General features: G+C 46.0%; 1 protein-coding gene across 1 annotated transcript in view; it reads right to left on the minus strand.

The window, feature by feature from the left end:
• Window positions 1–2,424: 2,424 nt before the first annotated feature.
• RAMP1 (receptor activity modifying protein 1) overlaps window positions 2,425–25,375 on the minus strand; it is a 50,510-nt gene continuing 27,559 nt past the window's right edge. Inside the window, exon 3 of the mRNA XM_074264349.1 lies at window positions 2,425–3,259. Within this exon, the coding sequence (XP_074120450.1) occupies window positions 3,004–3,259 (256 nt within the window). The 3' untranslated portion in view covers window positions 2,425–3,003. The remainder of the gene's footprint in view (window positions 3,260–25,375) is intronic.

Raw genomic sequence — 25,375 nt, forward strand, 5'->3', positions numbered from 1 at the left:
ACCAGAAGATCACTGTACACTTCAACATTGATACTGTACGAGGATGTATTCTGATGGAAATGGATATCTTCCACATAGAGAAGAGCTAATCCAATTCCAATTGATCAATGATGGACAGAATCAGCTACACCCAGAGAAGGAACACGGGGAAATGAGTGTAAACTGTGAGCATTGTTTTTTTTTTTTTTTTGTTCTGTTTTGTTTTGTTTCTCTTCCCAGATTATTTTTTTTACTTTGCGAATACAATCCTTCCTTTGCAACAACAACAACAAAATTCGGTTCTGCACATATATATTGTACCAAGCATATACTATAAGATATTTAATATGTATGGGAATGCCTGCTATCTAGGGGAGTGGGTGGAGGGAAGGAGGGGAAAAACTCGGAACAGAAGGGAGTGCAAGGGATAATGTTGTAAAAAAAAAATTACCTATGCATATGTACTGTCAAAGAAAATTTTATAATTATAAAAATTAATAAAAAAACAAAATAAAAACAATTCTTCTCCCCTCTCCATTCCCATCTTCTCTCTAAATTCCTCATTGGGTGAAATTTATTTCTATACTCAACTTTCTCTCTGTCTCTCTCTCTGCCTCTATCTCTCTCTTTCTCTCAGTATGTGTAAAAGGACAAGGTCTCTACCTTCTTCAAGTTAAATGTTACCTGATGTGGGTTATATAGATTTGCACAAACTTATACAAAATATAAAGAAGAACCACAAAGTAATTTCAGAAGAGGAAAGCGTTGGGGAAATCATGGAAGATTTCCCCCAGACTCCTGCTTGGAAAGAAGTTGGGGATTCTATGGGGATGGGGAGAGCTTTGTAAGCACAAGGAACAGTGGGATAGGAAACAGCAAGTTCACTGACTCAGCTGGCACGTAGCGGGCATTTTTCCAGGTTCTAGGACCTCTGTGAGGCTGTCTGCCTGGCAACCGTCAGTCCCTTGGCATAAGCCATCCGCCTCCTTTCCCCAATGTCTTTAACACTGGGTCCTTTTGGCCAGATTATCCTTGGTGACATGGAGGAGCCCACTTAACCCACTCCCCAAAGGATTAAGATTAAAGACTTAAGAAAGATGCCCACGGGCCTCCCCTTTGACCAGAAAGTATCATGAAATGGTAGTTATTACACCAGGGCAAGAATGTCCACTTTCCATGACCCCAAAGAGGTATCGGATCCCTTCCAATCTGAGCCGGTAACAGCTGGGGAACACAGCTTCGTTTTGTTAGCACACAGACCTGCCTCTTCCTGGGGGGAGTAGCTGCTCAGAAGGAATCGGATTCCTGCGAAGCTCCTAAATTGAACCCAGGCTACTTAAGCCTAGAGGTGCCCAGTTACAGATTATGTTATATAATTGGACATGTGATGATGCAGGATGTCCTTTCTCTTTTTCCTGTTTCATAATTCCCCTCGTTAGCTTATTCCAGATACATCTTGCATTTGCACTTTAGTGCTATCAAAGAGATGATTGTTATTTTTAGTGGTCTGACACTATTGTTAGAAATTAATTTTGGTTTCATTTTAATCTTTACAACGGTGATTTGATTTATATAAAGTCTGAAATTATTTTATATTTGAAATTTCAACTCCATAAACACTTATACATTGTAGGATTATATTATTTATACATTTCTTATGAATGAAATCAAGAAATGGAATCTCAGTAATGGATGTCTATTAGGCCCAGAGAGTGGTCCAAGAGGACCGCTATGGGCAGGGGAAGGTGGGAGTGGGATCAGTGGGCGGGGAACCAGCAACTCTAACTCCCAAGGATTCAGAAAAGTTTACTGGCATTGGAGGATGACTTCCTTACCTTTCTGCCAAACAATTGTGCAGGTGCCAAGTCCTAGTCATGTCTCTTGTTAAGTACCTACTATGTGCAACAGTGTTGGGATCATGGATTGAGAGCTGGAAGGTGCCTTAGAGACCATCCAGTCCCTCTTCTTCTTTTTTTCGATGAGAAACTGAGATATAGAAAAGGCAGGTGATTTGCCCAAAATGGAACAAAGAGTAAACTTTGTAAGAGTAAATTCAGGGCCTCTGGTCTCGACACTCCTCCTGCTGGGCCACGCTGCCTCCCATGTTTGTTAAACGGAATGGAATCGGATTGTACCAAAAATGGCGGACGGCAAGAAAGCCTAATGAGGTGGTACAAGTCTCAGGGTCAGAAGACCAGCGACCTTTCAGGACTGTTTGGAGGCTTGAGTGAGCTGGCTAATACTAGGCCCATTGTGACTGGAAATCTCCGTAGAAACGTGAATCGTTATTATTATCATCTCACCCATATTTGCAAGTTCTTTGTCAAGGTTCCCAGGACGTATCGGGGAGGTGGGGGACCATTTCCCAGGCTGTAACTCATCTCTTATCGATACCCCTTTCGCCCCCCGCTGGAAAGCCCCAGAATGACCAGAATCACTTCCATATTTGCGATTATAGCTTTTAATCACTCAAACACAGCTTGTTTTATGTGTACAATACAATAAAAATCATTTATACATTGGAAACACCAAAAGGTCGGAGGATCACATCTGGAGAATGAACGCTTCAGGAGGAACACTTGCCCAAAGGCTTCCCGAGGAATAATTTATACTCACAACATCTCTGCTTGACGGAACCTTGGCCAATCTTAACCAATCTCTTGGACCCGGCCGGTTGAGACAAGATAGGGCTCACCTCAAATTTAATTCTCGCCTGTTAGCAACTGAGAAATATTGTTAGTGTGACTCAAGGGGCGCGGGGTTGGGTGGAGGAAATGAATAGGGCTGTCTGCAGCCTGCTCACGTCGTCTCCCATGATGCTTTCTCCCTCTGCCCGCCCTCCCCCCCTGCAGAGAGTATCCCCCTCAGCACATGAAGGAAGGCCTTCTCAGAGCCGGTCCCTTCCCACCTCCCTCCCAGCATCCCTCGAGTCCGACAGCCCCACAGTCTCAGGTCACGACGGCGATGGCAGGTGGGAACATGCACGTGGAAGCCCCAGGAGCTGGAGCCGGGGCGGCCGAGGCCTTACACGATGCCCTCGTTGCGCTGACTCTTGTACACCACCAGCGCCGTCCCGAGGAGCGTCACCAAGATGGGGCCGATGATGAAGGGGCAGAGGATGTTGCTGGGTGGGTCCTTCAAGGCCCTGCCCGTGACGGGGCACTCTCGGAAGTAGTGCCTGTGGATGGCGAGGAAGAAGTCGTTCACCTGCCGGTTGGGCCAAGTGCAGTACAGCTTCTCCGCGATAAAAAAGGTGCAGTTGGTGAGCTCTCCGTACGTCCTGCAAGAGAAAGGGGGTTTAGTGGAGGAGGAGAAGGGAGGCCCAGGACGGACGTTCCCCTTCTCCCATTAGGTCATTCAGAATCTGGAGGGGGAGACACTATTGTTCCGTCTGTACCTCCAGCCCTCGGCCCTGTGCTGGGCACACATTAAGTGCTTAACCAAGGTTCTCTTTCTCTATGCTTGTCTGTCTGTCTGTCCACCTTAGTTCCCCCCGTCTGGATTTTGACCTTCCTGGATGTGCCGTTAGGGGATCTGAATTCAAGTCCTGCGCAATCATTTAGAGAATCTTGGGTGAGATCCGGTCTCTCCTTGGGCCTCAGTTTCCTCATGTTAGGGGGCTGGGCTAGATGGCCCCCTTCACTTTGCATCCTGACTTCCTATGGGGGGTAAGGAGGGTAGGGGTGGGGAATCTGTCCTGCCCCTCCTCACTTCTGTGAAACGATCCAGCTTCGGCTCCTGACCCCATCCACCCTTTCCCTGGGCTCAGCTGGCTGCGGCTCCACCAATTATCAGATTAAAACCCAGGGGCTGATAAGGACTCCGAACCAGGCCAACCCAGTGCCCGCCCCCACTCCTCTCCCACGTGGGTCTGTGTGAGATCCCTGGACCCGGGGCACGGGGCTTCAACTCTCAGCCCCCTCATTCGTAGTCCCTGCCTGGGGATTTGGGGCAGATCACCACCCACCCTCAGCCCCAGCTCCTGGTCCGCAGGAGAGAGGGAGGGCCCAGGGGCTCTGGGGGAAGAAGCCGGATTTATCCCAGACCTCAAATTTGGTGAGTGGGAGCCCCTGGCCCGGCCAGCAGGAGGAGAAGCCAGAGCCAGGATATGGCGGCCTCAGAACACGTGGAGGGCTTCCCTCCGCCTCGGTCCTGAGGGACAGAAGGGCTCCCACCAAAGGGGGCTCTGCCACTGGGGCCTCTGGGATACTGGGCAGGTGGTTTGGCTTTTCTGTCATCCCTCTGTCACCCCGCCCTGCTGCCCCCCAAGGTCCCTCCCCACTTCTGAAGCCACAGCAGGATCATCGGAGCTCGGACACCTTCCAGAGAAAGCCAGGTTTCCTTTGGGTCAAGGGGGGAAAGCGGCTCCAAGGCCCTGGGGGAACGCCCCAACTCCCCAAGTCCACCACCCCATGACCTCATCCCTGCTCAGCCACATTTCTAATAAGCAGAGCCCCCCCCCCATGGGCTGCTCCCTGTTTGCTGAGAAAACAAGCCCAGACAATGGAGCATCTTATTTGGAGAAGGGATGCCTGGGGACTAAGCTCAGCCTGGATCTGCGGGTGGCGGGCAGCCAGCGCTGAGGTGGGGATGGAAACATTCAGGAACTGGAGCTCGAATTACGGAGCTCCAGGAGTCACAGAATCACCAGTGGAGGGAACCTGGCGGCGTCTCCTCCGCCCCTGACCCGGCCCGAAGCCCAACAACGTGGTCCTTGAAGAGCTGTGGGCACGGGGAGCTCACTACCTGTCTCCTGTAGGGCAAAGCTCTTCCTGAGGGGGAAGTTTTTCATTAATGTTTAGATGGCCCAGTGGACAGTGCTTGTGACTTCTGGTCTTTCTGCAAATGAGCATAAGGATCTCACCAGGGATATCAGGAAAAGGGAGGGAGAGAAATGATTAAAGCCCCTTGCCAGCTTTAAGGGATCTTCACTCACCCCCCTCACCCTGGGTGCTGCCCTGGGGGGCCACAGAGTAACCTGGGATCACCAAGGGGGGCAAACACCTAGGGGCGTCCCCTCCTCCACTTGGGGAAGGCGCAGGGGGAGCAGCGCAGGGGGTCTCTGCCTTGGAATCATTCTGAGAAAGCGCCCCGCCCCAAAAGGCAGATGAATCTGGAACTCAGGAAGATCAGGGCTGGAAAGGCTCAAGAGCCAGTTTTTCTCTTCTAGAACCTTTTTTTCCTCCCTCCCTCCCTCCCTCCTTCCCTTCTCATTTCTTTCCTTCCTTTATTAGAAATATATATATTCCTTCCTTCCTTCCTTCCTTCCTTCCTTCCTTCCTTCCTTCCTTCCTTCCTTCCTTCCTTCCTTCTTTCCTTCCTTCCTTCCTTCCTTCCTTCCTTCCTTCCTTCCTTCCTTCCTTCCTTTTATTTGGGAGGAAGACAGGTGGAACCAGGTGACTTTCCCAGAGTCACACAGCTTGTGAGTATCTGAGGCTAGATTTGAACTCAGGCCCTTGTGACTCCAGGGTGAGTACTCTACCCACTGCGCCACCTTGCTGCTCCCTAGGACATTTCTGCTTATATGAAGTCACCCCACACTTAAACATGAAGAGTCACAGGTCTCCTATAGGCACTTCCAATGCAACAACTCCCTCTCCCTCCCCCAGAGTTCCCTCTTTCTCTGGCGGGCCCTGGCATCTTCCCAGCCTCCCAGATTCACCCCTCTGAGTCACTTTTGGACCTTGTGCCCCCACCCCCTGTATCCTTTTGGGCACCAGGCTTTCTGGGGACATCCCTTGCATCCTCCTTGCTCCCCTCCCGCTGGCCTCTAGTCTAGCTGAGGCCCTCAGCTCTCCTATTCACATGTGAGCAGGAGTGCCAGGGAAGGAGGAACCCCTCCTGACTTGACTAGCTGCACCCCCAAATCCAGAGGTCTGCCAGGACTCCCAGCACCTCTGGGGCTTGGCCTAACACACCTATAAAACTGGGCCTGCACTTTTGCTATCCCTTGAGAGGAAGGATTCTTAGCCCCTTTTATATCCTGGATCCCTGGGCAGCCTCGGGGCCCCTTTTCAGTTATAGGTTTTGTTTTTTCAAGGACATGCTAAGTTTCAAAGAAAAGTCAGTGAAAATAAGGCTATTTCCCCCATCCACTTGAAATCTATTCCTGGAGCTTCCAAACTGTAGAGAGTGGTTTATCGATGAATTAGATAAGGGAGGGGTGGGATTTTAGGGGGGGGGGGCTTAAAGGCAGACAGGGATGTCAGGAGTAAGAGAGGAGGAGTATGGCAGGGTCTTGTTTGTGGGACAGCCAGGAGGCCGGAGACATCGGACCAAAGATGAGCGTTGAGGCCTGAGGTTGTATCTCCCTCAGAATAATCCTGGGAAAGAGATAAGAAAAGTCTCCTTAGCCCCATCCTGCAGAGACAGGAAGAGGAGACCAGAAGGGATGTGCAGCCCATAAAGTATTAGGTTTGGACGAAGGAGACTTGGGTTTAAGCCCATCTCTCCTTTTATCTCTATGATCTTGAGTAAATTACTTAAACTTCCATAGGACTCAGTGACTTCATATGTAAGTAAGATGGAGTAAATTGGCCTCTCAATTCCCTTCCAGTTCCTGATCCATGATCCAAACTCTCTTAACCACCGTGGGCCTCAGTTTCCTAATCTATAAAATGGCCTTGGAGGTCCCCCCAAACTTTGATCCTATTAAGTCGTTTGCCTAAGGTCTCTTGAATATTGACCAACAAAATAAAAATTCAAGCCAAGCCTTTTGTCTCGCCCTCTCTCCCTCCCCCCTCTCTGCCCCCTGACCCCCATCTCCATCCCCCAACACAAAGAATTTCTCTCTCGGGTCTTAGGCAATGGTTGTTCTGGGAGTGATATAGATACAGCAACAGATACATGCTTTTTCTTGGAAAAAAAATCAAGGCAACCCTTGACTTAGATGGAAGAGAACATGGAATTCTTCAGGAGGAAGCCTTGTAGTCTCGGGAGCTCTCCAGCCGCCAAGTCTCCAGACTCCTCGAAGAGGATGTGGGCTGTCCTTGACACCGGAGAATCCCAGTACCTCATGTCCTCCCGGGGACCACGGGCCGGGGCTGAACTTTCCATGTGCTATTCTGGGGCCTCACACAGTGAATCTGTTCTGTGGGCTCCCAGTGTCGCCAGTGCCCCAAAATAACCTTCCGTTGGGAGGCTGGCTCTCCCTTCGTTCCATTTATTTATACCCTGGTGACAGCTGGAAAGGGCAATCAATTTGGGGACCTTGATAGGTGAAGACTCTCCTGTAGCGAAGACCTGTATTTGGGAACTGTTCCCTTTCGGGAGTCCCTCTTGGCTCCTTGGAGAGAGACCCCAGACACGTAGTCACCTCCTGGGCCTGCACTCAGGACGAGTATGCTCCACTGGAGTATGGGGACTAATTAGGAGGAGGAATCTTTCTTGCTTTAATCCAGTTGTTTTGGTTGCTCCTAAGTATATGAAAACTGCCCTTTTTTGGCTGAAACTTTCCACCCTTGGCCCCAGAGCAAAATTGTTCGGAATGTCCCCAAAGAGTATGGCTGAGAGAACTTCCTCTCAGTCTCAGGAAAGGAAAAGGCCCCAAAGACAAGGCCTTGGTCACGGGGTCCCCAGGCCTCGGCTGCTGCTGCGATGAGGCAAGTCTAATTGGTGGCTAATTAATTACATGTGGATCCGGGAAATATGGGATACAGTGCTGGGCTGGAGGCCGAGAGAGATCTGAGTTCAAATCCCATCACAGACACTGATTAGCTATGGGATTCTGAGGAAGTCACTTCCCTTCTGTCTGTAAAATGGGGCTAAGTATCCTTTTGCAAGCTCCCTTGCAAGATGGTGGGAGAAGGAAAGGGTTTTATAACTCTTTAAGCATTAGAGAAACAGGAGTCTTTTCTATCTACTTCCCCCAATTTCTGAAACTCCTGTCCGAGAAGTGTTCTCCCTTTCAGGAACTCATTTGAACACCAAGAGGGCAAGGACTACAATTCATTTGCCTTTGTGGGAGTCCAGATGAGCAGACTGCAGCATGTTACAGCCTGAGAACTTCAAGAAGTTCAGAAAAAAATTGGCCAGATCAGAAATGTTTGAGGAGCAACAGTCGGTGCCTAATAAATGCTTGTTGCTTGGGCGATTAATTGTGGCTTCTCTGGTGTTCTCTGAATGCCAGGAGAATGCCATCACTCAATTCAGCATTTTAAAGTACCTATAAGAGAAGCTGTATGGCATGACTGGATGTTGGAAATCCTGGATTCTAATTCTGCCTTGAGTACTTATTTATGTGACCCTGAGCAAATCACTTAATCACTCTCAGACTCAGTTTCCTCATCTGTAAATGAGAGAGTTGGATCCAACTTAAATCTCTTTCAGCTTTAAATCTAGGATGATAAGACAAGTCACTTAGAAACTCTGGGGTTCAATTTCCTGAAATTGTTTAAAAAAAAGGGGGGGGTGAGGGGTGGGAAGAAATGACCTCTAAGGTCCCTTCCAGCTCCTGATCCCATGATCCCATGTAATGAGTGCTGGATGTAAGGATCCCCAAAATAACTTATATTGTGTTGATAGAGACGTCTACCTTTAAAAAGTCAGACAAGCAATGGACTATGGGTTTGGGATTAGATCTTGGATTTTATGGCACAGGGAACATCCAGAGAAGGAAACCTCTCTCCTGAAGTGCAGGTGGCTCTTCCCTACACCTGAGAGACTTAGAGGTGCCCAGAGAGGGCAAACTGGGTTCGACTTTCCTGGATTCAGGGTCGGCTCTCCAGCCACCCTCCCTTTCAAATGCTTGAGAAATGCTACTGAATGTCAATTGGTGCTTACACATAGTAGGTGCTTCATAAGGCCTTTCAAATGCTTGAGAAATGTGACAATGTCACTCAGTGCTCTCACATAGTAGGCACTTCCCAAAAGCTTTCAAATGCTTGAGAAATGTGACTGAACGTCAATTGGTGCTTGCACATAGTAGGTGCTTCATAAGACCTTTCAAATGCTTGAGAAATGTGACAATGTCATTCAGTGCTCTCACATAGTAGGCACTTCCCAAAAGCTTTCAAATGCTTGAGAAATGTGACTGAACGTCAATCGGTGCTTGCACATAGTAGGCGCTTCATAAGACCTTTCAAATGCTTGAGAAATATGACAATTTCAATCAGTGCTTGTACATAATAGGTGCTTCATAAGATTTTTCAGATGCTTGTGAAATGTGACTGAATGTCAGTAGGTGCTTCATAAGATCTTTCAAATGCTTGAGAAATATGACTTAATGTCAATCAGTAGTCGCACATAGTAGGCACTTCATAAGGCCTTTTAAATGCTTGAGAAATATGACAATGTCAATCAGTGCTTGCACACAATAGGTGCTTCAAAAGACCTTTCAAATACTTGAGAAATATGACTGTCAATTAGTGCTTGCACATAGTAGGTGCTTCATAAGGACATTGCCATCAGGTAAACACAAAGTATTTTAAGACAACCAGAATGCTGGGGGGGGGGGGGGGGGGAGAATTTGTCCTTGGGAACGCTGTTTTGTCTGGATCTCTGAGCTGAAATGGTTAATCAAGCATCTTCGTCTCTTTGTGTGGTGGCAATCTGACCCAATATGTTTTCAATTTGTCAGAGGCCAGATCTTTACCTCATCTGACCAAGACTTGTTCTGGATACTAAGAGGTCAGGCCAAGGGAAGACTGTGTTACTTGGGGACAATGACTGGTTGTGACAAGCAGCCTTGGTTCTCGGACCTCAGGCCTCCGGGAGGGGCTGGGGAGGTTTGAGAGCCAGCTGATGTCCTGAGAAACTCAAGTGAGCAAGATGGACTCCCAGGGACCAACTTTTCCAAAATGTTGACCTGGACTCTATAGAATTGACCACTCAGATCCAAAGCCAACCAAGGGGCACGTCCTGCTGCTTCTCCCTTCTCTCTTCTGTTTCCTTCTCCCAACACACATTGATACCTCCCCTGGACCATCTCAACAGCCTCCTCCTGGGCCTCCCTGCCTCCAGTCCCTGCGCTCTCTAATTCCTCCTCCACACAGCTGCCCACAGTACCTTGCTAAATCCCAGCTTGGACCATGGCACTTTTCTGCTCAGTAATTTCCAGGAGAAAATGAATTCCTCGGCTTGGTTTTTCGAGCCTTCCATGATCCGGTTCCGGCTTCCCTTTGCAGACCCTTAAGAAGGGCTCGTTCTCCCTTACCTCTGGGCACCAGCTCCATGTTTCCAGCCAAACTGGCTGACTCTGAGTTCTCTGTGCGTGGCCCTTGGCTTCCTGTCCTCATGCCTTCGCAAAGGCCCCAATCTGGCTGTTCCTGGAGCTCTCTCCTATTTCCACTTGTGGATCTGTCCCCGGGGTGTGGCTCAGGGTCACCGAGCCCGCCCCCTCCTTCAGTGGCACTTCCACATTGTATCCCCCAGGAGAAGGGAAGCTCCTGGAGGCCAGGAGCTCCTTTCTGCCTTGTGGCCTCCCCAGGGCAGCTACACGGGACTTATTAGACAAGACTGCTGTTCTCCTTCTCCAGAAGCTTTCTGGGGGATAATGAGTGGATCCAGGCTCCTAGCCCTTCACTTTGAAATGAAGCAAATTCAAGAGAAGGCCCGTTGGCCTGGCTCTCTCAGAGGGAGCAGCCCAGCCAAGTTCCCCCGGAGCTTTGGGCTGGAGGAACATTCTTAAGATTCTGGGCCAGGAGTCCTGTCTAACAGGAGGGGGCCAGGAAGGGTGAGGTAAGACCGGAGGAAGGAGGGAAGCCTTCCCACCGGAGCGTCCGCTGAGCCCTGGGAATGCTCCAGTCACAAATGCAGGGCTTTCATTGAGTTTGCAGGGGAGTTAAAGAATGGGATGAAGGCTTAAAGAACTTAAAGAAGACTTAAAGAACAGTCCTTTGGCTAGCCACTGCTGCCCTGAGATATACAGCCCCCCCCAGGGGCTGGGGAGGACCCTGAGAATCTGAGTTCGAGCCCCAGCTTCACTCATCACTAGCGGTGGTGACCTTGGACAAGCTGACTGGCTTCTCTGGGTTCAGATTAAGGACCTCGAAGGTCCTTCTCACTCCACAGCCATAGCCCTGTGAGGCAGGTCAGCTCAGGCCGAGCTCTGGAATCCTTCAGATGCTGAGAATTGCCAGGGCTGTGAGAGGAAGGCTTACAGCCCAGGAGACTGACCTGGGGCAGGGAGCAGTAATCCCTGGGGGTGCCTCTGTGCCAGAAAAGGGGTTGCCCGTCTCCCCGAGAGGAGAGCCTCCAGGATCAGGGCTTCGTGACTGTCTGTGAAATGGCTTAGAAATATCCTGATAATAGTATTTCAGTGGAATTGCTTTCCTTTGCAATAGTCTGTAATATTCTGCATTATATTCCATGCACTTAAAGACATTATCAGAGGAAGGGGCCCAAATGCTCACTAGACTGCCAAAGGGCTCCATGTCACCAGGAAGGGGGAGAATCCCAGCTCTAGGGGATTGGAAGGGGGGGCCCAAGAAAGAAGGCCCAGCCAAGCTGCTGGGGTGGGCCCGAATGTGTTGATGAGAAAGGCCAGACCCACTAACTCTGCCCCACTCTCCCTTCCCAGCCTCATCTTCCTCATGGCAGTGCCCTGGGCTAAGGCCCTGTTTGCCCTACCCTAGGACTGAATCTCATTCAAGAGGGCTGAACTTGAGGAGAAAAAGGAGCAATAAATCTGGGAGCTCCTTCCCTTAGGGGCTTTTTCTCTTGAGATGCCCCTTCTACCCTCGCCCAATTCCTGCTACTCTTGGCCATTGCCCATGGTTTGTTTTAAACGCTCCATGGTGGAGTCCACTGGAATCTAGTGGACTCAGAGTCAAAGCAGGAGTGGGTCAGATCATTTATCAGTGGCACCTCCTCCAAGTGCCAGGCAACAGCAGCGAGCCGCCCTTCCATCTCTATAGACATGGCAGCCCAGGATCTTTACCCTGTCCATAAACAGCCCCTTCTGGCTCTTTTCAGGGCCTTCGGGAATGAAGGGTCCTGAGTGAGAATCTCACTTTGTGAGATCCTGCTATCTCTATCTCCATAATATCTCTCTTAATTATCTCTTCTCTTCAGTTACCTTCCTCACCTTTCAGCTGGCACCTCCTCATGGTCTCCAGTCTCATTTCTCTCCCCTCTATGATCATCCTTCACTCATGTGCCAAAATATTATTCCTAAAGCACAAGCCTGACTGCCATTCTTCAGCTCAAGAAACTTCAACAGCTCCCTATTACTGCCAGAAGAAATTTCAAAGTCCCAAATTTAGCATTTAAAACTTGCCTTCTGGCTGCAGCCTGATTTCTTGCTGCTCCGTCATGTTCCCTGTTACAGGCAGAACAGTCGATCCGTCTTCCCTGCAGAAGCCATCCCATCTCCTGCCTTTGCACAAAGTAGACCTGTGTCCTGAATTTTCTCTCTTCCCTCACACCACATAGAATCCTTAGCACGATTCAGAGTTCAATTTCTTTACAAGGCTTTTCTTGACCCCAAGTTATTGGTTTTCATTCCCTAGAAAGTCCTTTGTATCTATTTCACTGTTTGCTCCTCAGAAAGTCCTTTAAATCCTTTGTATCCAGTTCACTTCTTGCTCTCCAGAAAGTCTTTGTATCTGTTACACTATTTGTTTCCCAAAAAGTCTTTGTATCCATTTTATTATTTGTTCTCCAGAAAGTCTTTGTATCTATTTCACTATTTGCTCCCCAGAAAGTCTTTGTATCTATTTCACTATTTGCTCCCCAGAAAGTCTTTGTATCTGTTACACTATTTGCTCCCCAGAAAGTCTTTGTATCTATTTCACTATTTGCTCCCCAGAGAAATCTTTGTATCTATTTCACTGTTTGTTCCCCAGAAAGTCTTTGTATCTATTTGCTCCCCAGAAAGTCTTTGTATCTATTTCCTCCCCAGAAAGCCCTTTGTATCTATTCCAGTGTGGTTCCCCTCTCAGTAGACTATAAGCTCATTGAGGGCAGGGCTCTTTTTGCTTTTTGTCTTTGTAACCTCAGTACCCAGCACAGTATTCAAGACAAAATATTTGCTTTATAAATGCTTGTTGAAAGCTCATAAAAAGATTCAACAAGAGACATAAAAGGAAGCTAAGAAAACTTTAAAAATATTTATAGCTTCTCTCAAATCCTTACCAGTATAGGAAACCAGTCCAGTTTATCACTCAGATTGATACCAGGAAATTTTAACTGGAGGGCTCACTGGGGGCTTGGGCTTTTAAAGCACTTTGCACATATCATCTCATTTGATCCTCAAGACAATCCAGTGAGGTTGAGGATGTCAACCCCATCTTACAGAGAGGGATTCCAGATCGTGGATCTGAATCTGGATGTGAGTCCAGAGGGGGATCTAAAACCTCACTGCAGATCCAAAATCTCCAGCTGACTTGACGTGTGACTTTGTACAACAAGTCAGTGTGAAAAGGTAAAATAGGCACCAGGTGTGGTAAATAGAAATAGCTTTGGGAGAACAATAGATTTTATGAGAATATTATATAAAAGTTAGCAACATGGAGCAATCATGACAAAACATCCACCATAGATGACAAAGTTTTGCTATTTATGATGTGAATAGCACACAGGAGTTAGCAAGGAAAAGTGTTTTTTTTTTAAACAATGAGGGGAAAGTTCTCTAATGGAACTCATAGTTAACTAGGAGGAAGAAGTTATTAAAGGGAAGATGCCATGAGGAGGGAGAGAGTACCTCACAATGAGAAGGAGTTAACAAAGACCTACATCACGAGTGAATCTTTTATAGGAGAAATATAACCTCACACGCTAACTTGGAAAGTCTCAGGGGAGGAGGGAAAAACAAAGATGCATGTTGAGATGTTGAGACTGACTTAAGATAGTCTAGTTCCCATCAAATTTATCTTAAGGATGCTAACAAGGCTGGACACATTATGGCAGTAAGACAGGATGGGAAGTTAAGTTCCCATGAAGGTTGGGAAATTGACGGAATCAGAGCTGACAAAGGAGCTGGATGGGATTCACACCAAGTGGGAGGGTATAGATTTATACCCGGGTCCTTTGGATTCAAAGCCAGGGTTGTACGGTATCCACACCACTCTTGAGTCATCTCAGTGAGGGACATGGGAACCACTTATTTGGATTTCTTGGAGATGAAGACCATCAGGATGATTGGTAAATAAAAATAAATTTTAAAAAATAAGGAGAAGCAGTGTGGTATAACCTACGGGCAGAGTCACTCTCAGAGACTAGATCTATGTGACTTTGGGTGCGGGCCTTAGGAAACTCTCTTTCAGGGATTTTTGCTAAAAATATTCTGATAATTATATTTCATTAATTTTCCTTTGTGAGGATTTGTATTTTACTTTATAAATTTAAAAATTCTTTTAAAAGGGGGTCCTCAAAGAAATTAAAACCATTTCTAGTCATATGAAAAAATGCTCTAAATTACTACAGATTAGAGAAATACAAATTAAGACAACTCTGAGGCACAGCTTCACACCTCTCAGATTGGCTAAGATTTGGAACTTAAAATAAGGAAAAAAAGATCGAATTCTCCGGTCTGACCCCAAGAAAGTCTTCCAGAAGTGGGTCTCCTTCAGGTCTTTAAGCAAAAGCTTGGGGCAGCTAGGGGGCACCATACTGAATATGAGTCAGGAAGATTTGGGGCAAGTCACTTCACCCTATTTTTCTGTTTTCTCATCAGTAAAATGAACTGGAGAAGGAAATGGCAAACCACATCAGTATCCCTGCCAAGAAAACCCCAAATAGGGTTACGAAGAGCTGGACATGAGTAAAACAACTGAACAATTACTAAAAGCTTATATGTTTGTGTGTGTGTGTGTGTGTGTGTGTGTGTGTGTATACACACACATATATGAGAGAAAAAAAAAGAGACAGAGAGGCAGAAAGAGACAGACAGACAAAGGGAGAGGGAAGGAGGGAGGGAGAAAGGGATACAGAGAGAGAGGAAGAGAGAGAGGGAAAGAAGGAGAGAGAGGGAGGGAGAGAGAAAGAGAATCTGAGAATGTTTTTCCAGTCAGGTTAGGGTTAAGGTGGACTCAGAATGAAGTTCCATTCCTTTATATCTGAGAGTCTCTGATGAATGGTATTTCGTTGCCCAGCACCAGAAGTGTAGCTGGTGTGAATCATGAGGAAGAGGGAGGGAGAAGGGGATTTAGCACATCATTGCCTCTATTAAACTTGCCATTTCTGCTTAAATGAGTCATTTGAAAATCCTTTTATTGATTTTTTGGGTTTGTTTTTACATCATTACATCTCCAAATATACTCCTTCCCCATGGCTCCCCGGTGGCTGCTCCTTGTAAGTAAGAATAAAAACAAAAGGAAGAACTATAAAACCAAACCCAAATGTGGCCCCTGCATGAAAATATATGCAGTATTCCATATCCCTAGTCCCCCACCTCTCCTAAATGAAGATGCTAAATAATTTTTTGGAAACATATGATCCCTATTGACAAGATGCCATTTATGCCTCTGGTTAAAAAATCACATTAACCAGCACCTTGTGCCTCTAATTGTAAAACAAATCACTTTATTGTCAGTGAATAATATTCCCAGCCCCAATATGAGAAAGGAAGGGCTCCTGAATGTGCTTTATTTGTTTGGTTGTTTGCATGCTAATGTGAGCATGGATTATGTTTATAGATTTTCTTTTTCTTTTCTTTTCTTTTTTTTTTATCCCCAGTGCTTAGCCCAGTGCTTGGCACACAGTAGGTGCTTAATAAATGCTTCTTTCTGAAGCATCCATCAAGGAAGCATCTCCTGCCTCCAGAGGTGCCCCTCCACTTTGGCCCATCTTCTGGTTGGGAAATTTTTCTTTATTTTAAGGTTAAACCTCCCTCTCTGAAACTTCTCCTCCTAGCTCTGGGGGCCAGGTGGAGCTGGCCCAATCCGGCCTCCACAGGAGTGAGACTTCTCCAACACAGCCCTGGAGGCCCTTTGAGCTCTTCTTTCTCCACCCTAAATCCCTTCAGATCCTTCCATCACCAAGTTTCCTCTCCCTTTATACATCACGGGCTCCTTGCAGACAGGGCAAGTCTTCCTGTTCTCAGAATCTCCAGCAGCACCGAGCACAGAGCCCTGTGCAGAGCAGTACCCAAGGAGTGTGTGTCTGAGTGAATATTCGATGAATTTGGGGTAGGGGGAACCAGCATTTCTGGGCTGTTAAAATGGCCCCTGATTGGTCTCCCGGCTTCAAGTCTCTCCCTCCCCCAATCCATCTCCACACTCCAATCTAAACTGCTCTGTTTTAGTCAAATTTAATTCTTCATGACCCCATTTGAAATTTTCTTGACAGACAGGGAAGAGGTTCTCCATTTTCTTCTCCAGCTCATTTTACAGATGAGGAAACTGAGGTAAACAGAGTGAAGTGACTTGTCCAGGGTCACACAGTAAGGACATTTCTGAGGCTGGATTTGAACTCAGTTCTTCTCCAGGCTGTGTCTTGATCCACTGTGCCACTTTAGCCATCCCTTTCATCCTCCACATTTCTCTCCATCATATATTCTGACAACCTGATCTCTTCCCCATATCTGACTCCCCTTTGCACACATGGCCCTCTACCCAGAATTCTCCTGACACTTATTTGGATCTCTACTTTCCTTCACAGCTCAGTTGAGATCCACGTTCTGGAAGAATCTTTCCCAATCTCTCCTTTCATCTCCTCTCTTCCTTTTCCCCAGCTGATATTACTTCATCATCGTGCAGTATGTGTTTATATTGATTTACATTTTTGTCTTTGTATATTTTGTATTTCTTTATCTGATTACATGTTATATTCTCCCAGTAGTGAAGAAGCCTCTTAAAGATAGGGAATAATTCTTTTTTTTTTTTAATTCTTTGTATAATTAGCACTATACCTAGCATCTAGTAGGTGCTTAATAAATGCTTGCCCAGTCCTTCATTCCCTCTCCCCACTCTCTTTTGGCTCTCCAGGAATCCACACCACAACTTGGCCTTCTAACAGAGATTTTCTGTAATCCCCTGCCCCCACTAAAATATAAACTCTATGAGCCAAAAACTAATTTTTTTTTTTTTTAGCAGAGTGCATGGCATAGGGTAGGCACTTAATAAATGCTCATTAGCTTGTTAGATTGAACTGAATGCTACTGAAAATCTGGTGTGCAAATTTCTTAGTTTATGACGGCATAGAGAGATCCAAGAACTTCTGAGGGGTTGCAAGATGGACTCGGTTTTGGACCTCGAGCTCCACAGGAGAGAAAACCATCTTTGTTGCCAGATTTGATCACGGATGTGTCAGCAGCTAGAATCACGAGCTCCTTGCTTCTGTCTGATTCCAGACACCTGTGCTTGTAAAATTTTCCTTTAAACAAACACTCTTGACTTCCTGTTCTCCCTCAAAAAGCTCCCAGGGCCAGTCTCTTTCTAGCCTCAACACGGGCAATGGCAGTGATGAAGTGAAGAAGTGATGATCGGGGACATTGAGGAGAAACAAGAGGCTTCTGGGAGTTCTACACATAGGATGGGATGACCAGGCCTCTGGTCTGCTGGTTCTGCTTAAAATACACATTATATATCATAGAGATAGGTAGGCAAACATACACATAAGTCCACATAAAGAATGTCGGTCCTGGGAGGGCTGACCTCCTTATTGTTGTTAAATATATTGTTCCCCTGGATCTGCTTAGCTCATTGTATTAGTCTGCAGAATAAGTCTTCTAGTCCTTTGCATATTTGTCATTTCTTACAGTGAAATAATTTCCTATTACTTTTCTGTCCCATAATTTGTTTAGCCATCCCTCAGTTTTGGGACATCTACTCTGTTTCCAGTTGCTATTTACCCCCAAAAAGTCAATTTTGCTTTGTTTTGTTTTCAAAACAAACAAACTTCCCAACTCCCTGCATATTCTGGGAATTAAATGACAAAAACAGCAGTCCCTGCCCTAAAGAAGTTTACTCTTGCATCTGTTGGTGGGACCTCGGTGCTCACAGAGGGTACTAGCATATGGTAGGTGGGTGTGACTGCTTGTTCCTATGTACTCAACAACTGGTTTGGTTGGCTACGGGAATGTGAAGTTGGTAAACTTCACCTAATCCAGGGGAGTCATTGTATTTTTTCTATTTTTAAAATGAAAGCTTTTTTATTTTCAAAACTAAACATGAGCCACATCTCACTTTTGCTTTGGAGATTTTCTCCAGAGATCTATTCTGGCATAGGAACATAATGAGTAAGAAGAGTGAGAGAAAAGCTTGGAAAAAGCCTCTCTTTGAGGTTACTGAACTAGTTGGTGTGAATCTCGAAGGGGGCTTTCTTTTAGGGGATCACATGTTATATCTCTGTCTATCTCTCTGCGTCTCTCTCAATCTTTTTTAAACTCTAAATCAGGGCATTTCTTGGGGCCCCAAAAGGTAGGATTAAGGAGATCCAGAGGCAATGTCTGGACTGCTCAGTTACTGGCTGGGAAAGGCTCAAGGCCTCTCTTATAAATTGTCCCTTTATCAGGAGCCCTGGAAAGTCAAAATTAAATTTGAGCCAGAGGACTCGGGAGAGTCCCAGCGTCACCATGTATTGGCTGTGCTACCTCCCAACAGCGTTGAGTGTAAACTTTGTAAGAGAAGGGATGGCTGGTTTTGTCATTTAATTCCCAGATTATTGGGAAATTTTTTTCAAGTTTGTTTTTGTTTTTGAAAAAAAACAAAACAAAACAAGATTGATAACAAAGAACTGGGAATAAGGTAGATGTCCATAAATTGGGGATGACTAAGCAAATTATGGAACAGGAAAGTAAAGGAAAATGATTTTATCATAAGAAATGATAAATATGGAAAGTATTGGAAGATTTATTCTGCAGATGGATGCAGTGGGCTAAGCAGAAGCAGGGAAACTTTATATTGAACTATGGGAAGGTAAATAGGAAGGTCAGCAACCAAAATCAAAAGTGAGTGTTGTATAATTTTAGATCTAAGTTTGGTCCTGGAGAAGCGCCTTCAGGGCTCCTTTCCTTACAGAAGTGAGGAGCGTTGGAGATGGAGTTCAGATGGGAGGCCGGATGGATCCCTTGTTGGTTTAGTTTGCTGAGCTGTCCTGTTGTCTAATTTTTATTCTTAGAAGGCATGGCTTTCTGAGAGGCAAAGGGGGAGGGATATATTGGGAAGTGAGTTCGTAAGAACAATTGAAAAAATTAAAAACAAAGGATTAATAACGAAAAACAACAGGAGAGTAAATAGGGAAATGATTTCAAAGGTGAGAATGTCTGTCTCTGCTCCACACTGGTATGTGATCCTGGACAAGCCATTTAATAACCCTTCAGAGGCAACACTTTAAGACTCCAAGTTATGGAAGAATAGCTGCCCTCCTTTGGAGTGAGGGTTTCCTTATCAGGAGGTTCCTTGGGAAATGAAATCAGAAGTTGGGCACAAAATGAACAAATACTTTTTTTCAACTATTTTTTTCTCTTTCCTTTAGAATTATTTCTTTAAAATTCTTGGCTGGGTAGAGTTGAAGAAGGGTGATGATACTTTCAGAAATCAAAGTTATAGAGAAGAAAAAAATATCAGTAAAAATTAAATATGAAGTAATGTGCTTGTATTTTTTGGTATGAAAAAATTTAAGTAGGACTAACTGAGAATGTTATGAAAGAAATGATAAATATATACATACATAAAATAAAATTATAAAAGAAGTATCATTTTTGTTGCTTCCAAATACAGAGAGCAGTTGATATTAGTCCAATGAGGCGCTACTAAATTGGTCCTTTCAGTGAATAGATGAGAATGATTGTTGCTGATTTATGACTTGCAGGCAACGGTTAGAATTAATGGAACCCTCTTGAAACATGATGGAGAAAGTTGCTTTAGCTCGTGCTCCCAGTGATCTCTATTCTGGTTTAATAAACTCTGACTTAATGAGGTTTTCCCAGAATTCCCTGAATTTTGGCAGGGCCCTTGAACATCCAGGAGTGGATGTGACAGCTGCAGTAAAGAAGCATCACTCTTAAAGCAACGCTTGTCTTCTTCACCCAGCTGCCAACCAGGCCCCAATTTGGTGGTGATGTTTGCTTATGATATAAAAAGTCAAGGGAAGTACATTTGTCAAGAGAGGAGCAGGGCACTGGAATGGCCCGTGAATTCATGTGTGGGTCACTTTTTTTTTTTTTGGCTCACTTCAAGAAGCATTTATTAAGTAAACCTGATGGGACCAAAGCCACGCAGAAAATGTATGAATTCTGTGGGCTTTAAGCACTTTGCAAATGTTATCTTGTTTGAAGCTCACAATACTAGGAGATAGGTGTTATTGTCATTCCCATTGTACAGATGAATAAACTGAGGCAAGCAGGGTTCAATGGCTTGTCCGGGGTCACACGGCCAGTAAGTGTCTTCCTGACTCCAGGTCTAGTACTCAGTATACTGCCAAACCTAACCGCTTCTAGAAAACATTCCACTATTCTAGAGCCACAGTCTGTTCTAGAACATATTCTGCCATTCTAGAGCCATGCTCTGTTCTAGAACATATCCCACCATTCTAGAGCCGTGTTCTGTTCTAGAACATATCCCACCATTCTAGAGCCGTGTTCTGTTCTAGAACATATCCCACCATTCTAGAGCTGTGTTCTGTTCTAGAACACACACCATGGTAGGCTTGAGCTGATGTCTCCCCACAGAGGCACAAAGACAATTCCTGTCCTCAGGGAGCTTCCATTCCTCTTGGGAGAGGACACAAGGTATAGATAAATACATCCTAGGTAATTTGAGGAGGGAGAACACTAATGGCAGATCAGAGGGCCTGGGAAAGGCTTTCCCTGGGAGGGGGCTCCTGAGAGAAGCCTCCAGAGCTTTGGGCTGCCCCCTGGAGCTGGCGTCTGAAGTTCAGGTTGGGGGCTTGGTTAATCTTACATCTGAGTGCCAAGTCACAGAACCTCAGAATCTCCCGTTCCTTGTCTATAAACAGGCAGGGCAATAGTGTCTCAGGGGGCTGACGTGAGGGAGCCCTCCGTCCAAAATCATTATTAAGCGCTTCCAGCCGGGCAGATGGCAAAGCAAAAAGTGCCTATCGCTGCCCTCGGGAGCTGGTATTCTGGGGTACAGAGAGCACAGAACAGATAAGAAGACCCCCTGAAGTCTCTGCAGGAGACTGGAGGCCTTGAAGAGAGTCTGGAAGGGAATCAGGGACTCCTAAAGGCACAGCTGTTCTGGGGTCCAAGCACTCCAAAGCCTTCTGGAGCCTGAGCTGACCCTAAAGCTCTGGGCAACTGGGCAGGGACATGAAGACATGAGTCAGGGGGAGGATGAAGAAAAGGAGCAGACTGTAAGAAATGACCAGCAGGAGGAATACAGAGAGGCTTGGAGAGACTTTCATCAATTGTTGCTGAGTGAAATGAGCAGAACCAGAAGATCACTATATACTTCAACAACAATACTGTATGAGGATGTATTCTGATGGAAGTGGAAATCTTCAACATAAAGAAGATCCAACTCACTTCCAGTGGATCAATGATGGACAGAAACAACTACACCCAGAGAAGGAACACTGGGAAGTGAATGTAAACTGTTAGCACTACTGTCTATCTACCCAGGTTACTTATATCTTTGGAAGCTAATAATTAATGTGCAACAAGAAAATGGTATTTACACACATATATTGTATCTAGGTTATATTGTAACACATGTAAAATGTATGGGATTACCTGCCATCAGGGGGAGGGAGTGGAGGGAGGGAGGGGATAATTTGGAAAAATGAATAAAAAAAAATAAACTTATAGTAATAGCAGTGAAAAAAAAAAAAAAGAAAAGGAGCAGAGACTGTGAGCTCTCTGAGGGGAGGAGCCTGCTATGGATTTTGTCTTTGTACCCCAGCATCAAGGCTGACCATAGTGTTTAGTATACAGTAGGTGCTTAATAAATGCTCACTAACTCTCCCCCTGAAAGCTTCCCACTTTTGATTTTAAATTTTACTTCTTAATATCAGCCCATAGTAAACACTTAATACTTGTGATCCAGCAACAAGAAGATTATATGATGATCAATTCTGATGGATGTGGCTCTTTCAACAAGGAAAGGCCCAGGCAGCCTTATTCAGTCTTTTATTTGGGGGGGACAATCTGAAGGTTAAGTGACTTGCCCAGGGTCATGCAGCTAGCAGGTGTTAAGTTTCTGATTTGAATTCAGGGCCTCCTGACTCCAGAGACAGTGCTCTATCCCCTGCAGCGCCCCCTGGCTGCCCCTCTCTTTCAGTCTCTCTTATTAGGGGTGTCTCACACCGAGTGTTTCCTTTTTTTAAAAAATGTTGTTTTATGATCTGCAGGAGGATTTCAGAGAGACCTGGAGGGATTTACAGGAACAGATGCTGAGGAGGTGAGCAGGACCAGGAGATCATTATATACTTCAATAACAATACTGTATGATGATCAATTCTGATGGACATGGCTCTCTTCTTTTTTTTTTTTTCCCCCCTGAGGCTGGGGTTAAGTGACTTGCCCAGGGTCACACAGCTAGGAAGTGTTGAGTGTCTGAGACCAGATTTGAACTGGGGTCCTCCTGAATTCAAGGCCCATGCTCTATCCACTGCGCCACCTAGCTGCCCCTGGCTCTCTTCAACAATGAGATGATTCAGGCCATTTCCAATGGACTTGTGATGGAGAGTTCCCATCTACACTATGAGAACTGAGTGTGGACCACAACATAGCATTTTCACTCTTTCTGTTGTTGTTCGCTTGCTTTTTGTTTTCTTTATCATTTTTTCCCTTTTTGATCTGATTTTTCTTGTGCAGTAAAATAATTGTATAAATACATATGCTTATATTTGGATTTGCATATATTATATATATATATATATATATATATATATATATATATATATATATATATATGCATATATGCCATGTTTAACATATATTTGATTTGCCATATAGGGGAGGGGGTGGGAGGAGCGGGGAAATTGGAACATAAGGTTCTGCAAGGGTCAATGGTGAAAAATTATCCTTACATATGTTTTGAAAATAAAAAGCTTCAAAAAAAAATTAAATACATAAAAAGTGTTGTTTTAGTGAAGCCTTTTATCTGTCCATTACATCCCTCTCTAACTTGACCCCTAACTTGGGACAAAGAAAAATAATTAAACAACCATCGTGAGACACAGAAACCAAGAGTAAAGACATGAGTGTCCATACGATCGTGTCTACACAAGGCTGGTCGGCCTTGCCCCCCAGTGCTCGGGAGGAGGCATCTCATTTGCTGTCAGCCATGACTGCTCCTGGTTTCCATGCCTCAGATTTCAGCTTCCTTTTCACAACCTTTTCACAGACGTTCTTGGAGTCATTCACACCCGGTGCCAGGGCGGAAGGGGGAATTTTCCACATTAATCTCCTTGGCCTGACACGTCATCAAGGCCTAGATGGGAAAGCTGAGAGTTCGCTCAGAACCTCCCAGGCCCTTCCGGGTCCTGCTTCTCAGAGAACCCTGAAGGCTGAGCTCCGACACGGAAGAGAAGGCCCCGGCCCAACCCAAACGGAGGAGAATGAGTCATCAGCCCCTAGATCCAAAGGGGCCAGGGAGGTCTCCCGGTCCCACCCCTCTCATTTTACAGGAAACTCAGACCCTGAGGGACTCACCTAGAGACACACAGGGAATAAGGGGCGAGAACCAGGTTATAAGGCACAGGATGAGTAAGCTTGAAAGGGGGTGAGGGCAAAAGACGGAAAGAAAAAAAAATTTGTTTAAAAGAAAAGTTGCAAAAAGATCCCAGAATTGTCGGATTATATGAATTAAATTGAATAAATATTAAGTGTTTCCTTAATGGCACGACATAGTGGATAGAAAAAACCAGAGAGTCTTGGGTTCAAGTCCTGCCAATGTTGTAGGCTGGCTGTTTGACTCTGGGCAACTCTCGGTGTTCTAACCAACTTTTTAAGACGAGATATTGCAGAGACCCCATGACCGCATTTTGGGTGTTTTCTTGGCAAAGATACTGGAATGATTTGCCGTTTCTCTCTCCAGTGCATTCCCATTTTACAGATGAGCAAACTGAGGTAAATAGGGTTAAATGACTTGCTCAGAGTCTCACCGCTAGTAAGGGTCTGAGGCCAGATACAAACTTAGGAAGATGAGGCTTCCTGATTTCAAAGGCAGTGTTCTATCCACTATAGCGCCACCTAGCTGCCCCCATAATCTTGGCTAGCACTTGACATCTTCTACCAGTGCCTTGGAGCACCTAGCTGCCCCAGTGCCTCAAGTCTGAGCATTTGGAGACCACTTTGAGCAGGGATTCCTGATCCGGGGTCTGATCATGAGAACAAAGCAGCCCAACACTCTACATTCTGATGTAACCGGTTTCCTCCTTGATCTACGAATTTTATGTACTTGACAATCTGATTCGGAGAAGGGGTGCCGAGGCTCTCCCAGCCCACCTACCCAAGGGGTCCCGGACTTAGAGAAGGTGAGGAGCCCCCACCATGGAGAGAACATCTAAGGAGATCTCTGTGGGGGATGTAAGTGAATTCACTCTCTGGAAAGTCCTGCCCCAGACGTGTTTCAACAGGCCAGCGTGGCTGCTGCTCAAAGGAACAACTAATGTTCCATGGAGGTGGATGTTTAGGGAGGCCCCCCCCCCGGGGCTTCCTGCTCTGGGCTACCTAGGAGTGGCTGGAGTTACAGAGAGGAGATGAGGCTTCCTCAGGGAATAGAGATCGGGGCCTTCGCCAGCCATTCTGGGCCCCGAGTGCCCAGCATGGCCTCTGGGTACGGTTGTCTGAAAGGAAACCGAGACAGCTTCCTGTTCTACTAACTCCAGGGAATCTTGGCTGCCTCTAGGAATGATGGAAAACTCCCTGCTTCGTACATCATATCATTATCATTATCATTATCATCATCATCATCATCATCATCATCATCATCATCATCATCATCATCATCATCATCTGTTTCAACTTTCCAGCTGGGTTTGCTGACTTTAAGAAAAGGGCTCCCTCCTCAGCTGGGCTTTTGGAAAAAGCACCTTCAATGGCTCCCTATTATTTCCTGAATCAAGTTCAGACTGTGTATGGCCAAGCTCCACAAGATCTCATCCCTCCCCCACCCGAGGCGCTTGATGCTCCAGTCAAACCACACAGTTCTGCCCCCAGCGGGTCTCGATCCTGCCCTCCTGAGCACACGTCTCACACGGTGCTGGGTATTGGTCCTTTCTGCTGATCCCCCACTGGCCTATAAACTCCATGAGGAAGAAAGCAAGGAAAGGGAGGGAGAAAGAGGAGGGGGGAAGGAGGGAGGGAGGCAAAGAGAAAGAAAAGGGAAGGAGGGAGAGAGAGAGAGAAGAAAGGAGGAAGGGAGGGAGAAATGGAGGGAGGGAGGGAAAGAGGAAGGGAGGGAAACAAAGACAGAGGGAGGGAAGGAAGGAGAAAGGAAAGGGAAGGAGGGAGAGATGGAAGAAAGGAGGAAGAGAGGGAGAAATGGAGGGAGGGAGGGAGGGAAAGAGGGAAGAAAGGAGGAAAGAAGGAAGGGAGGGAGGGAGGGAA

Source organism: Sminthopsis crassicaudata, chromosome 4, assembly GCF_048593235.1.
Source record: "Sminthopsis crassicaudata isolate SCR6 chromosome 4, ASM4859323v1, whole genome shotgun sequence".
NCBI classification, from domain to species: Eukaryota; Metazoa; Chordata; class Mammalia; order Dasyuromorphia; family Dasyuridae; genus Sminthopsis; species Sminthopsis crassicaudata.